At 42.8% G+C, this 15,862-nt stretch overlaps 1 protein-coding gene across 2 annotated transcripts in view; it reads left to right on the forward strand.

Annotated features, from left to right (window-relative positions):
* Positions 1–15,862, forward strand: part of CAT (catalase) — a 178,302-nt gene that overhangs the window by 140,295 nt on the left and 22,145 nt on the right. For both annotated transcript variants that reach the window (XM_069091397.1, XM_069091398.1), the window contains one exon: positions 9,688–9,824. In XM_069091397.1, the coding sequence (XP_068947498.1) occupies positions 9,759–9,824 (66 nt within the window). In that variant the 5' untranslated portion in view covers positions 9,688–9,758. Of the gene's footprint in view, positions 1–9,687; positions 9,825–15,862 lie in introns of those variants that run through there.

Below are 15,862 nucleotides of genomic sequence, written 5' to 3' on the forward strand. Positions count from 1 at the left end.
CTTAAAACACGATTAAGCTGTGTGACCCTGGGTAAGTCACTTAATTCCATTTGCCTCAGCTTCTTCATCTGTAAAAGAGCTGAAAAGATAATGGCAAACTACTCCAGCATCTTTGCCAAGAAAACCCCAAATGGGGCCACGAAGAGTTGGATGTAAGACTGAAACAACTGAACATAAAAATCTTGACTGATGCATTAGTACTCTACTGCCCCACCTAGATGCCTAGGTGGAGAATTATTTGCACTAACAAAAATGATAAGGCTAAAAATATAGGTTAGACATGCACAAAATTATTTATAGCAGCTCTTTTCGTGGCGACCAAAAATTGGAAATTGAGGGGATGCCCATCAATTGGGAAATGGCTGAACAAGATGTGGCATATGAATGTGATGAAATACTATTGTGCTATAAGAAATGATGAGCAGGCAGACTTTAGAAAAACCTGAAAAGACTTGAATGAACTGATGCTGAGGGAAGTGAGCATAACCAGAAAAACATTGTACACAGTAACAGCCACATTGTGCCATGACCAACTTTGAATGGACTTAACTTTTCTCAGCAATATAAGGATCTAAGACAATTCCAAAAGACTCATGATGGAAAATGCTTTCCACATCCAGAGAAAGAACTGTGGAGTCTGAATGTAGATTGAAGCATACTATTTTCTCTCTCTTTTTTTGTTTGTTTCTTCTTTCTTGCAGTTTTCCCCTTTGGTTCTAATTCTTCTTTACAACATGACTAATGTGGAAATACGTTTAATATAATTGTACATGTATAGCCTATATCAGATTGCACACCATCTTGGGGGGAGGGAGAGGGAGGAAATTTAGAACTCAAAATATTATAGAAGTTAATATTGAAAACTAAAAACAAGCAAATAAATAAAATAAAAATAAAAAGGTTAGTTTCCACAAAGCGATCAAAGAAAGACAAAAAGAACCCACATGTATAAAAATAATTAAAGCATCTTTTGTTGTGACAAAGAACTGGATACTAAGTGGTGCCCATTGATTGGAGAATGGCTGAACAAGTTAAGGTATACAAAAGGTGATAGAATACTATCGTGGTTTTAAAAAAGTTAGAGGGGATGGTTTCAGAGAAGCTTGAGAACATTTGGCTGAACTGATGCAGAGTAAGCTGAGTTAGAAGAACAATTTATACAACAACAATGACGACATTAGAAAGACAAACAGGGGCGGCCAGGTAGCACAGAGAGTAAGAGCACCGGCTCCAGTGTCAGGATGACCTGGGGATCAAATCCCGGGCTCAGACACTTAGCACCCACCCAGAAACACCTGGCCATGTAACCTTGAGCAAGTTACTTAACCCCGATTGCTTAAAAAAAAAAAGACAAACAACCTGAAACTTTGAAAGACTTAACTCTGTTCAACATAATGAGCAGTGACAATTTCTGAGGACTCATCAGGAAACATGCCACCCACCTCCTGACATAAAAATAACAGACTCAGGGTTTAGGCTGAGACATATAGTCTTTGGACATGCCTGATGTTAGATTTATTTTGTTTGACTAATAACAATAATACTAATAGCTAGCATTTATAAAGCTTTCAGGTTTTTAAAAATTCAGTATGTATCTTATCTCATTTGAGCCTTGCAACAACCCTATGATGTAGGTGCTGTTTGACAGATGAGGAAACTGAGGCAGACAGAGGTTAAGTGACTTGCTCAGGGTCACACAGCTGGTAGGGATCAGAGATGGGATTTGAACTCTGGTCTTCCTGACTCTAGGTCCTGTGCTCTGAAGACTATACATGCTTGTTACAAATATTTTGTTTTTCTTTTTGTTCTAAGGTGAGGAGTGGGGTGGGAAGGAGAGAAAATGGATTTTTAAAAAATATTTATTTATTTATTAGTTTACAACATTCAGTTCCACAAGCTTTTGAGTTGTAAATTTTCTCCCTCTCTCTTTCCTCCCCCTTTCCCAAGATGGTATACAATCTGATATAGGCTCTACATATACGTTCATATTAAACATTTTCACTTTGCTCATGTTTTAAAGAATTATAACCAATGAAATGAATCACAGGAAAAAAGAAATAAAGCAAAACAAAACAAAAAAGAGAGAGAACAAATAGTATGCTTTGATCTGCATTCAGACTCTATAGTTCTTTCCCTGGATGTGGATAGTATTTTCCATCATGAGTCTTTTGGAATTGTCTTTGAACCTTGCATTGCTGAGAAGAGCCAAATCTATCAAAGTTAGTCATCTTACAATGTGGCTGTTACTGTGTACAATGTTCTCTTGGTTCTGCTCACTTCCCTCAGCATCAGTTCATATAAGTCTTTCCAAGTTTTTCTGAAGTCCACCTGCCCATCATTTCTTATAGTACAATAGTATTCCATTACATTCATATACTACAACTTGGTCAGCCATTCCCCAATTGATGGGCATCCCCTCAGTTTCCAATTCTTTGCCACCACAAAAAAACTGCTATCGGGGCGGCCAGGTGGCTCAGCGAGTAAGAGCATCGGCTCCAGTGTCGGGATGACCTGGATCAAATACGGGCTCAGATACTCAGCACCACACCCAGAAATAACAACTGGCCGTGTAACCTTGAGCAAGTTACTTAACCCCAATTGCTTAAAAAAAAAACTGCTATAGATATTTTTGTACATGTGGGGCCTTTTCCCATCTGTATGATCTCTTTGGGATACAGCCCTAGAAGTGTTATTTATTGCTGGGTCAAGAGAAAGTGGATTTTTTAAAGACAGGGACACTAACCCAACCAGAATCTATGTCCTGAGCTCAAGTAACATTTGACACTCACATCTAATACTGTCTGATCTGGCAGAAAATTTGACATGTTATAAATACAAAATAAAATCAGAGATGTGCAAAGAGTGGTATTAGGAGATTTTTTTTTAAAATGGCCAGGTTCCAGAGCCAAAAAAAGAAAAAGGAATCACTGACTGGTAGTCACTCTTCTATGAATGAGGCTCTGAACTTAGTCTGGTCCTTGGAGAATGGATAACAGAGCTCATAACTAGGCCTTGCTCCAAATCTCCTTGCTTTCAGACACCTGCTAGAACTTGTGTCAAGCCTTTGAAAAGGCAGGTCCTCTCCATTTCTTGATGAAGCATCAGTTTAGCTCATCAATGAAAAGATAGAGAAGAAAACATGAAAAAACATGCCAAAGATTGAGAAAGATATGATCCTATGAGTCACCATGATGATTGAAAGATAAAACCTACTCTTCCCCTGCTCTTACTAGTGGCACCTTCATCTCTTCCCCCCATGCCCCAGGCCAGGGTCCCTTCAACTGAAATCATGTGATGAACATTGCTTGTTGGACATCCAACAAAAGTTAATAGATGTGAAACCTTCCTAGAGAGTGTACCATTTCATTTTTAATTTGTGTACAATTGTTCTAAGTTTGCCCTGGTCCATACCTGTCTCTCAGGAACATTGTGAAAATAATTTTATTAACATATGCATGCCATTTTCTAAAACCCAGAGGGAGGGTGGATGGAGGTGTGAGCAAATAAATAAATTTGTCTAGTTTCTGTGTCTTCCCATTCTGCTTTGGGTGCCTGTCACCTGCCAGAAGAAATAAATGTGGCTCACATCATTCTTTTCTGTCAGGAACTGATGACCAAAAAATTCCTTTACAAAGAGTCACAGCTAGGCACCCTACCTGTACTCCTGAATGTCTCTAACAAACTATATGTCTCAGTATGAGGTTTTGTTTTCGTCAAAAGATAACCGGATTAATACCATTGCTTTTTGCTATAGTATGTTATATTTTATTGTTCTCTGTACATTTACATTATTCTCTTATGGATAAAGTAAGATTTTAAGAACTGCTGCTGAGTTCACAAGGCCTGAGGAAATCTTCTCTTTCTCCACTAAGGGGGAAAACAATCCTTGGGGGGAAAATGTATATCTTCAAATATTTTCAAGAGGGGAAGAAAGCAGATGAATGAATTGGGCATGCTGCTAAAACAACCTAGAAAATAAAAAAATGAACACCCTCAATTAAATTCCATTGAGGTGGCCCTCTCATTGGACCCATGCATAAGGGGGCCAGACTGGGCTCATTCCTGGGAGATTCGGGTTACAGAGAAAGGTTAGACTCCTTTCCCCTCCCCCTCCCCACACTGTTCATTGATTAAGCTTCAGTATTTAAGCTCCAAACTCAGGGCCTTCAGAGAAAATTGCATGAGGCTCATGTTTTGTTTCAGGTCCACGTTTTCACCCAAAGTGAGGAGTGTGAAAGTACTCGATGCTCAAAAGGAATCATATATAAGACAGGTATGTATTTCCTATACACAAAAAAATGCCAAACAAAATACTCAGGAGCATGCATTGATAGATAAAAAGAGGATTCAGTAACTAAACTTAAAACAATAGTATAGGAGAGGAGTCTTCTAGGAAGGTGATAGTTTAAAAATCATCAGAACATAAAACAGTTTGTGGGACTGCAGAAAAGGCATTTTATATTTCCTTCTGACTCTGCACTGTTCTCCTTATTCTGATGAGTCAGCTCTAACCAAAGGACTCAGAACTGTTGACACTCTGGAACTAACAAGGTGTCCTCCAAACCCAGACTCACCTGAATGGAATCAATACTGATCCACCCAATGTCAGAGTAGAGGCAGCCCCCAAGCTAGGATCAGGCTTACCTAATCAAGACGTGGACTTTAGCTGCCACACATGACCATCTATCATTTCTGCTGAGATGGGCAGAGGGGCAGCCTCTCCTCCCCCACCTCTCATGTAGGCGAGAAGAGGCCACTGGAAGGTGTCTGTTTGAGCTGACTCAGCACCCGGGCACACCTCTAACCGTGGGGTTAGAGGGAGAGGGTTTGCTTCTTCATACCAGAGCTAGATACTTCCAGCAAGGACCCACCACCAAGTGTCTGCAAGCAACTAGAGAGCTGGCCATCTCTAAAGTGCCCATGCACTGCTGGGAGATTTCTGGGAGGAAAGAGACATAAGGAGAGCTTTTGTGAACTTTTTCTCCCTCTTAGGGCAATGTGGGCAGGCCAGGCTTGAGCAAAGCACATGGTATTCAGGCTGCAGATCACTGTTTCCATGGCTGTCCTTGGGCTGCTGAGAATTGGGAGCAATGGTGGGCGAGCCATACAAGACATCTTTCTTCTTTCTCTCTTTACTGGGGAAGAAGCAATTTCTATTAATTACCCAATTCCTCCCCGTTTTTTCCTCTCTTTTTTCAGGGGGAAGCAGTTAAAAGCAACAGAAAAACAGATCTAGAATTTTCATCCTGGCTTGGCCAGCTACTGCTTGTGTGACCTCAAGCAAGTAACTTAACCCTCTGGGCCTCAGTTTCCTTTGTTATTTTATTTTTTTAGCAGTACTTTCATTTTATTTAAATTTTTTTTTTCTTTCTGGGAAAACAGGCATTTTACAGTATCCATAAACACATTGGTATATTTACACTGATTTGTAAACTCAGTACATTTTGGGAATGTTGGAATACTCAGTAGACTCAATACAATATGCAACAATAGCAAAAAAAAATAAAGGAGGAATACATTAGATTCGAACATTTTATGGTTAAAAATACTCATAGCAGCAGCTTTTGAAAGATGATTTTATCAAATCAAATCATCACACCTGGTCTTTTTTTTTTTTTTTTTTTTTAGCAAAAAAAGGTCATTTTTTTTTTTTTAACACCTTTTTTTTTTTTTTTTTTTTTTTTTTTTGTTTTTTAGAGGGCAATTGGGATCAAGTAACTTGCCCATGGTTAGTCCTTTTTTGTGTGGGTGTTAAGTGTCTGAGGCCAGAGCCCAACTCGGGTCTTCCTGACTCTGGGGCCCGAGCTTTACTCACCGAGCCACCTAGCTGCCCCTTCATTTCTAATTTTAACTGATTGTCTTACTCTGCTCATCCATTGTAAATTTTCATGTGGACAAAATGCTTAAAAATAATTTGGAGCATATTTCTTTGTGCTATGATCACAGTGAGAAATACAGAAAATAAATTTGTATGACATCAGGCCTACTTTTCTATTTTCATCATTAGAGAATTCTTAATGTTTCTAAAAAAAAATACAGACACAACAAATGTTTTGTAAATTGGGAGTGTTCATTTCTGATACCTTCAGGAAGGTAAATTAAAACTGAATCAGTGCATTATGTTTCAAAAACTGTGCCTTACCTGTATATGCAATATATTCTCAGATAATTCATCATTTTAATAACCACTACAGATATCACACAGTTGACCCAAAGCTTTGTGCTTATGAGCACATTTTTAAGAAAAGTAATCAATGCATGAAAGTTGCATCCCTTTTTGGAATGTAAATTCCATATTCCTACACATAGTATTTCTACATACAATAATATGATGATAATAGCTCTGATGGAGAGGAATTTCTAGTGATGTCCTGTTATATACCAAAACTATACTGGCAAATTGTCATACTGAAAGAAGATTTTTCTTCTTTAAATGTTCAGTTTCCTTTTTTGGTTTTTTATTTTGGAGGGGGAAAGGCAGGGCAGTTGGGGTTAAGTGACTTGCCCAAGGTCACATGGCTAGTAAGTGTTAAGTGTCTGAGGTCACATTTGAACTCAGGTCCGCCTGACTCCGGGGCCAGTGCTCTATTCACTGCACCACCTAGCCACCCCTCAGTTTCCTTTTTTAAATGAGAGGATTGGATTAGATGGCCTACAAGTTTCCACCTAGATCCAAGTTCCTAGTCCTATTATTTGATGAGCTTAAAATAGCTATTTAACTCTTAAGATCTGATCTACAATGATAGTCCTGATGTAGCATTCAAATTATTGTAATATTACAGATATTTCAGTAGACATTACTTTGTTTGGGGGTGGGGGAGGACATTTTAGGAGATGTGATGTTGGTCTGTTTTGCTATACTTACAGTCTTCTTTAGTAAAACCTTTTGAATATATCTTGGCTTGAAAGAGACATGATCCCAAGGTTTTTGCAGCTGGGTTCTATTTTTAAAATGCAGGCATGAAATTATTTTTATTTCAGCATCACAATTAAACTTCACATTCTAGCCCCACACAATCAAGGAAATATATTTCTATACATAGAGATAATGTAGATTCAGAAGCATTTAGGTGCAAGCGCCCTAAAGTGTTTGGAGGTGCAGAATATGGTGATACCTGAAACCAGTAGTTATTCCTTTTCTTGGTCAAAGGCACAGAAATAGTTTTCAATGCTCTAACTTATATGATAGTGAGAGATTAAAAAAAAAGGGGGGGGGGAGAGAGAACAAAGTTTATAGAGAAAACAGAGTACCTCGTCTTTAGTTCTGGGTTTCTTTTAAATTTACTCAACTGATATTGACTTTTGTTACTGACACACACTGAATGGATGACCCTAGGCAAGTCACTTAACTCTTAATCTATGTTATAACATAGGGCAGCTACATGGCTCAGTGGCTAGAAAGCCAGGCCTGAAGGCAGGAAGACATCTTCTGAATTCAAATCTGGCCTCATGCACTTACTAGCTGTGTGACTCTGAGCAAGTCATGTAACTATTTGCCTCAGTTTCCTCATCTGTAAAATGGGCTGGAGAAGGAAATAGCAAACCACTCCAGTATCTGCCAAGAAAACTCCAAATGGGGCCATGAAGAGTTGAACAGAACTGAAAACGACAGAACAAACGTTGTATGCCTGTTTACCATTTCTTCCCACTACATCCTGGAGAAGCTTGATAAGTTTGTTTGAAATTATGTGTGTGTTTTGTATGTGTGTGTGTGTGTGTGTGTGAGAGAGAGAGAGAGACCTTTGTACTCTCCTCTTTATTTTTATGCTTTCCTCACACGCTGAGTTGGAAGACTTTTCGTATTTCACCCATTTCTGAAATGCTGAAACTTTGTTTTGGTTCTAAGGGAATAGGAGCGGTCCTAATTTATAGTTCTTATCAAGAACATACAAAAACAACTTGCAGATGCCCAGAAGCATATGTTTATCTCAATGTGGGTATCTTGCCAACTTAGTTTCTTTTAAGACAGCAATCATGTGACCTTTGGTACATATGCAGAATACTTTACACTGTAACATGGGCATGTGAGGGGCCAGCAATGCTCATGGGGGAGAGGAGGGTGATTGTCCAGTCTTCTTGGCTGAACTTTTTTTTGTACCAAATTGATTTTTTTTAAATTCCAGTTAACTGTCTTGGTGCTATTTTTGGGTTCTGAGTCTACATTTAAAATATCTTGACTTATGAAAATTTATCTACAACACTTCTACAGATCCAAGTTCTGACTAATCAGAGTTATCAAACTCATGGCCTAGTAGCACATGGGGCCCCAACACTCCCTAATAAACCAATCAGATTACAATATCATCAGGAAATTTTTTTAAAAATACAGTATATTTGTTGTTGTTCAGTCATTTTCAGTCCTGTCTGACTCTGGGTTGGTGTGAGGATCAAATGAGAAAAAGTACCTGACAGCCCATCAAACCTTTAGGTGCCCGGTACAGTCTGTACAGGTAAACTCTTATGGTATGGAAGGGGGGCAGGGGCAGGGTGGAAGATGGACAGAAGGTGACTTCTTCACGTGCCCCACACCTGAGCTGGAGAGGACCCTCTCTCTAGGAGACAGGAAATCCCCCCGAAAGACCACCAGAGTTACCAGCCCAGCCAGGTTAGGGATGTGCAGAAAGAGTGGGCAGGCAGATGGGTTTGGGATGCCCGGGACTCACCCATTTGGAGGCGATGGGGGCCACCTGAAAGTGCTGTATCTAACAGGTCATCCTGACATGTCAAAAACGACCCCTGGGCTTGCCTCTTCCCTTCCCCTTCGGTCCCCTACTGCCAGCCCCCTCCCCATTCCCACCTCCCTCCTTACTCTAATCCTGCCCAGTGCTCTTTCTCCAGGACAGCCCTGGCTGAAGAGACAGAGGACTCGGGTTCAAATCCCTCCTCTGATCCTTCCCCCTCACAAGCTGTTTTTTGCACCTTTTCTTGAGTGTTTCTGTGAATTAGAACCCCTCCTATTTGCTTGGTACCAAGACAAAATTTCAAAGTTTTAGAAACACTAAATACTAAAATACTTCACTCTTGTGTGACTTTGGGCCAGTTTCCCCATCTGTAAAACGGGGACAGCCTAGATGGCCTCTGAGGTGCCCTCCCCTTCTAGGGTCAAGATCCTAATTTTCTCCAACTCCTTTCCCAGAATTTGGTTCTTCTTCCTCCAGGCCCCTTTAGGGTGCTCCCCTGTCCACTTCAGGGCAGTGTCTGGCAAACAGTAGAGGCAGCCAGGTGGCCTGGGCTCTGCAAGAGCTGAGTTCAAATGCAGCCTCAAGACACTCACTAGCTGCGTGACCCTGGCCAAGACACTTAACCTCTGTTAAGTGAAGAAGGAAATGGCAAACCCCTCCAGTATCCCTGCCAGGAAAACCCCATACGGGGACGCGAAGAGTCGGACAGGGCTTCAAAGACTGAACTGGCACCCAGCAGGCGCTTAATGAATGCTGGTTGACTAGACCTGAGGCGCTTGCCCTCCCTCCCTCCTTCCTTCCCCCTCGGAGCTCCTCCCAGGGCTGCTCGCAGAGCGAGTCCTCCAGCCCGTACTCCCGCCCCCCACCCCCCCTCGGACCAAGCGAGAGCGAGAGCCCGCTGTCCAATCCGCGGGCCGCACGGCCGAGGGGCGAGCGCTGACTGGCGGAGCGTGACGACGCCTTCTTTAGCTCCTGGCGGGTCGGGGTGTCTGCCAGGCTGCGAGGCAGAGCGTGAAGCGCCGCCGCCCAGCTCGGACCGTGTTTGCCTGTGCTGCACGCTGCACCAGCCCCCTCACCATGGCGCATAACCGAGACAGAGCCGCCGACCAGATGAAGCACTGGAAGGAGCAGCGGAGCTCGCAGGTGCCTACACCCCGCGGGCTCGGGCTGATCCTCCGACAGGGTCCGTGGATGCTTGGAGCGACCTGGCCTGCAGCTAACGGCCCCGGGCTCTGGCGTCCACGAGGAACGATCCAATGACCCCTGGGGGCGGGGGAAGCCAGCCGCCGGAGCCGTCTTAGGAAGAGTCCAATGCAGCGAGGGGAGGGGGGAATCCATGATCTCGGCCTTCCTGAGCAATATTCCAGTGACATTGGTCAGGGTCGGGCGGGGCCTACAATCCAGTAGTCTTCCAAAGGAAGGTTCCAGTGGCCCCAGACCGCGGGTGAAATGTCAATCGGGGGACCCCATTCCAAAGGAAGGTTCTAATGTTAGCTAACGGAGGGGTGTGTGTGCGAAGTCAATTTCAGGATCCCGAGGGTTCCAGAGGAAGGTTCCAATGATGGCTTACGGAGGGGGCGAGCTGGAATATGAAGTCAATTTCAGGATCCCCGGGGTTCCAAAGGAAAGTTCCAATGCCACTAACGGGGGGGGGGGGGGGAGCGGATGCTAATTTCAGAATTCGAACGGTTCCAAAGGAAGGTTCCAATGCCACTAACTTGGGGGGGGGGCGGAATGTAAAATAGATATCAAGATCCCCGGGGTTCCAAAGCCACTAACGGGGCGTGGAATGTACTACGCCGGGAGGGTGAAGGGGTGTCAGATAGGAAAGGGTAGGGCCTAGGAATCTTGGCAAAAACACGCATATATATTCCTAACCAACAAGAGGGCTGGATTGTATAGTTGTGAGGTTGCCGGCGGGTACAGAGGTCGAAGCTTTGGGGGTAGGAGGAGGCGGTGGGGGAGGGAAGCAAGTGAACCTGGCAGAAAGTAGAGCCACGTGAAGCCCTCCACCAGTGGAAGGTGCAGGGAAGCAGATTTCCACAACAGTTGGAAATTTTGAAGCTCTGTGCCAACTCTTCGCCACTTTCAGGCCGCCTCTTTCCATTCAGCGCAGGGCTGAGACCTTTAAGCTATCCAGCTGTCCAGCCGTGGAATGGGCAGCATTAAGAGAGTATATCACAGATGTGGAGCTAGAAGAAAAGGGGCAGGGGGTGAGGAGTCGAGGGGGGGAATCCAACCAGGCAACTGAGACCCCCTGGGGATTAAGTAACTTGTTCAAGGTCACACTGTAATTGTCAGGCAAGTTTTGAACCCAGTCCCTGCTGATCCAGAGTCTGTGGTCTTCTGTAGAGCCATTTGTGACATGATGGAGGTGATGCTCAGTCTGGAAGCCAGTAAATTAGATGGCCTTCGGGGTTCCCTCTGACCTTGAGAAAAGAATATGTACTCTGAGAAAGTGTACTACAGGCCCTTTGTCAGTAGGACTGTTTCAACACCTATCTACTTTATTCTTCCCTCCTCTCCCCCTCCCCCCATTTATGAAAAGGCTTAGCCTGGCACATAGTAGGTACTTAGTGAACACTGGGGCAGTTAGACCTAGCCAGGGCACCTGAGAGGAAGGCCATGGAACTTAGTGGAAGGAGAACTAATTGTGGGGGATGGTGAGGTGGAATCCTAGGTGGGCGCCATTTATCCTGTCTGTCCTGGAAAGAGACTGCCCCAGAATGAGAGGGTAGGCCAGATGGTGACTTAAGGGCCCCGAAGTTTCTAAATCCTGCCATCCTGAGGGATGAATTCCCAGATTCCCAACCAGCCTCTTTGGAAGAAGCATTACCTGGAGAGACTCCTGGCTGCTGGGATTTCCTCCTTCTCTTAAATCTAACACAGAGTCTGGCCACCTTAGAGCAGGTCCTCAGGCTTTGTTTTTTAATCTGGATCAGTACATTTAATCGATAATTTTTCTTTTGACATTTCAGTCATTTCTGGCTTTTCCTTCCCCCCTACCCCCAACTCACTCTTATTACAAGGAAAGTCAGTTGGGCAAAAAGCCCCTGGCCCATTGCCTGGGCCTGGAAAGGAGAACACTAAAACTGCCTTCCCCTGGTGCTCTCTGGGGCCCAGATTGGTCATTGTGACTACTTAAAGCTTGGCTTCCCTTTTGTCTTTTTGTGTTTGTTTGCTGGATTGTAGCAGTTGTGTGTGTTCTGATTCTGCTCGTCTCCCTCAGTCACAGCTCATGCATGTCTTCCCATGATTCTCCAAACCTTCACGTTTCTTGTTTCATAGTCAAAAAATATTCCGTTGCAATTGCATGCCAGAATTTGTCCAGCCACTTCCCTCTCAATGGTCATCAGCTTTGTTTCCTGTTGTTTGATATCATGAAAAGTGTTGCTATGAATTTGTTAGCTCTAGGGCTTTTCTTTCAGTTTGACCTCACTGAGGCATATACCTAATCATGAGATTGGTAGGTTCAAGATTATGGACAACTTAGTGACTTTTTTCAATAATTCCCAGACTTTTCCAGAATGTTAGATGCAATTTAACTTCACCTGCAGTATAGACTTGTGCCTGTCTTCCCAAACTCCAACAATATCGATTACTTCCCTCTTTTATCATCTTTGTCATTTTGCTAAGTAGAAGCAAATGGAAAACTTAGAGTTGTCTAAATTGGCATTTTAAATGATTAATGATTTGGAGCCTTTTTTTCCATATGGATGTTATAGGATTTTAAGGGACATCTGTAAAAGGAAGGGGTTTGACTAGATCAGCATTTCTCAAACTGCTGCAAAGAATTCTAAAGCCATCAAGGTTTGTTTTAGTTTTAATGAGTCTTATGTTGTCAGTAAGCATTAAAAGTAACAAATTGACTGCACGGGTCTGCTAAAATTGTGTTTAAACTGAAGGGTGCTATGACAGTGGACAGATGTGAGAGTCCTTGCATTGTATGATCTCCTCTGCCACTCAGTCCTGTTAGGCTGTGGCCTTAGAGTTCTCCAGCTTCCCCATTTTGCAGAAGGAGGAGCTGAGGCCCAGAAAGGCCAAGCAGTAACTTGCCCAAGGTTCGCAGGACCCAGTTCTCATGATTCTTCTCCAGCTCTTACTCCATTGCTTTACATTTAGGGGCCCTTGTTTGCCTGACCTCTGAATTAGCCAGATAAATAAGGTGTACTCCTGACTGGCAAGGAGATACACGTGCCTCGGCAAGCCTATCTGAACTTGGAACCAGGGTGTGAGTCCAACTGGAGAGCAGTTTATTGAGCGTCTAACTCGTGAACAGATTCTGATGTCAGGGGAATTGGGCGCTCTATACAGAGAGCTATTATTAAACTCACTAATCATATACTATCTACATTTTCAGGTATTTGGTAGCTTTCTTCTCTATATTCTTCTTTGTATCCCCTACCACAGTGGTGTCAAATACAAATAAAATGGGGCCAGAGAACCTTACGTTAGGATCCTTGCAGATGCCTATTAACTTAACAGTATGTCCTATTGCATTTTTATTTATTTTGCTAAATATTTCCCAGTTACATTTTTGTAAGTTAAGGGGCAGCGAGGTAGTGCAGTGATTAGAGCACTGGGCTTGGAGTTAGGAGGACCCAAGTTCAAATCAGGCCTCAGACACTATGTATATGACCCTGGGCAAGTCACTTAACTCTGCTTCCAAAAAACTTAGTTTTTATTGATATTTTCTGTTTCTCACATCACCATAATCATCCTGTCTCACTCCTGCCTCTCCCAGAGAACCATTGTATAGAACAAATATAACTTTTTTAGGAAAGGAAATTTTTTAAAAATATCAGTACATTTAAAAAGTCTGAAAACATCTATGAGATGCAATGACTTGTAGACTTATCACTTCCATGAAGGGGTAGTTTGGGGGTGGCTCCTCATATCTCTTCATTCAAGTCCTGCTGATCTTTATAGTTTTTTTTGCATTTACTTTTGACTTTTTGGTGTGGTGTTCTTTCCATTTACATTGTTGTAATTATTGTCTGCTGTCTTTGATTCTGCTGAATTCACTCTGCATTAGTCCATAGAGATCCTTTCATGCTTCTCTGTGTTCATCACATACATCATTATATAGCACAGTAGTACTCGATTACAGTCATATACCACAGTTTATTTAGCCATTCCCCAACTGATGAACATCTATTTTGTTTCCAGTTCTTAGCTGTCATAAAAAAGTGTTGCTATAAATATTTTGGAGTATATGGGGGCTTTCTTCTTATTAATGGCTTCTTTGGGGTGTAAACCCAGTAGTGGAGTCTCTGGGTCAGAGGATATGGACATTTTAGTAGCTTCATTTGCATAATTTCAAATTGCTTTTCAATTTTTTTTTTACCATTTCCCAACTCCAGCAATGTATTAGTGTGCCTTTCATTCCACAGCCCCTCCGTCATTGACTAGTACCATTTTTTCTCATTTTTGCCAGTTTACAGAGTTGAGATGAAACCTCAGGATTGTTTTGATTTGCATTTCTCTTTCTATTAGTGATTTGGACCATTTTCTCCCAGTGGTTGTGAATACTTTATAATTCTTTAGAGAACTGTTTGTTCACATCCTTTGACTACTTACCTATTGCCAATTGCATTTTTAATCTGGTTTGGGGGCATTCTAGATATTGTCACAGGCCTTAGGTGTGCCCTCAGCACCTACCAGAGGGCCAAGTGCACATTAGACATTGCATAATATATGTTGAATGGTGGCTGCATTTCCACTTTCTTTAGATAAAAACAAAATGAGAACTTTGGTTGTTTCTTGCTGCTTAGCAGTAATATAATAAGTAATAGCATCAGCTGACTGCTTATCTGGCGACCTAGAAACTTCACTCCTGGCCTTCTAAGTGAACTGCTTTGTTGAAATGTGGTAAGACTTTGGGGGAAGCTAGGTGGCTCAGTGAATAGAGCACTGGCCCTGGAGTCAGGAGGACCTGAGTTCAAATCTGGCCACTTGACACACTTTTACTAGCTGTGTGACCTTGGGCAAGTCACTTAACCCTAATTGCCTTGCCTTCCTCCCTCAAAAAAAAAATACTTTTGTGCCTTAACCTAAATGCCTTTCAGTTAATCTTTATACTGACCCAATAACATTGAGTATTATGTTTAGCAACTGCGAATGACATTAGGGTAGAAGATTCTTTTTCTTACCTTTCTTACATGTTACTAATAGAGGAGACAGTAGTATAAAGTAGCTTCCCATGTATGGCCAATACCAGGAGCCATTGTCAGAGGTAGAATGACAGAGGCCTGGTTCTCTGCTTTGTGGAACCAAATCCTAGGTCAGGGGTGGGGAACCTGTGACCTCGAGGCCACATGTGGCCCTCTAGGTCCTCAAGTGCAGTCCTTTGACTGAATCCAGTTCATACGTGACCTCAAAGTCATAGGTTCCCCACCCTTATGTCATTACACAAGCTTTGTCCACATTAGAAAGTGGTGGAACTTTAAGGAAAAATTATATTGAAAAACTTGCTGTTTCCTGTGTTTCTCCTTTTTTTGGGGGGGTGACATGGCATATGGTGTTTTTGCCCCATATAATAAAGATATTGCTTAATTTGTGATAATGCAGTTCTATCCGCCTGACTGATTTTGGAGGCTTTTTCTTCTTTCTTCCTTTATTTGAAGGTTTAGACCAGTTTTCAAGGCTGCCATGTGTGCTGTATCAATCAGACACGGGACCTACTCTTAGTTAGCATTTGGGGAGCATGAAACCTCTGATTTTATTGGCCGAGGGAAATCCCATTGAATAAGTACTCTCAACCAATGTAGAGTGGCATCTGTGCTGTCACTTAAAGCCCTCAGTAGTACTTGTTCTTGAGATTTTCTGTCTGTCTGTCTGTCTCTCCCTCCCGCCCTCCCCCACTCCTGCCCCAGGCTGGAAGTGCAGCCACAGCTCACAGGCTGCTCCCAATGCTGATTGATCTGCTACTTTCTAACCTGCAGTGTCTCACTCCTTCCTTAGCCTTCGCCTGGTGGCTGCCTCCTCCTGAGAGCTCGCCATATTGGTAAAGGACTTAGTGCAGACAGCCAGTAGTAAGCTTAGGACCCTGCAGTTCAGAGCCCTGGAGTTCAAGGGATCCCTCAGCCTCAGCCTCCCCAGAAGTCGGATTACAGGCTTTCCTTTGACCAAATCCTGCCTCTCTGAGATCCCCCCCCCCCGAACTGTTCAGGTGTTTTGTG

This window comes from Petaurus breviceps, unplaced genomic scaffold (genome assembly GCF_028583685.1).
Source record: "Petaurus breviceps papuanus isolate PSGF00001 unplaced genomic scaffold, PetGlider_PUasm1.0 188, whole genome shotgun sequence".
Taxonomy (NCBI): domain Eukaryota; kingdom Metazoa; phylum Chordata; class Mammalia; order Diprotodontia; family Petauridae; genus Petaurus; species Petaurus breviceps.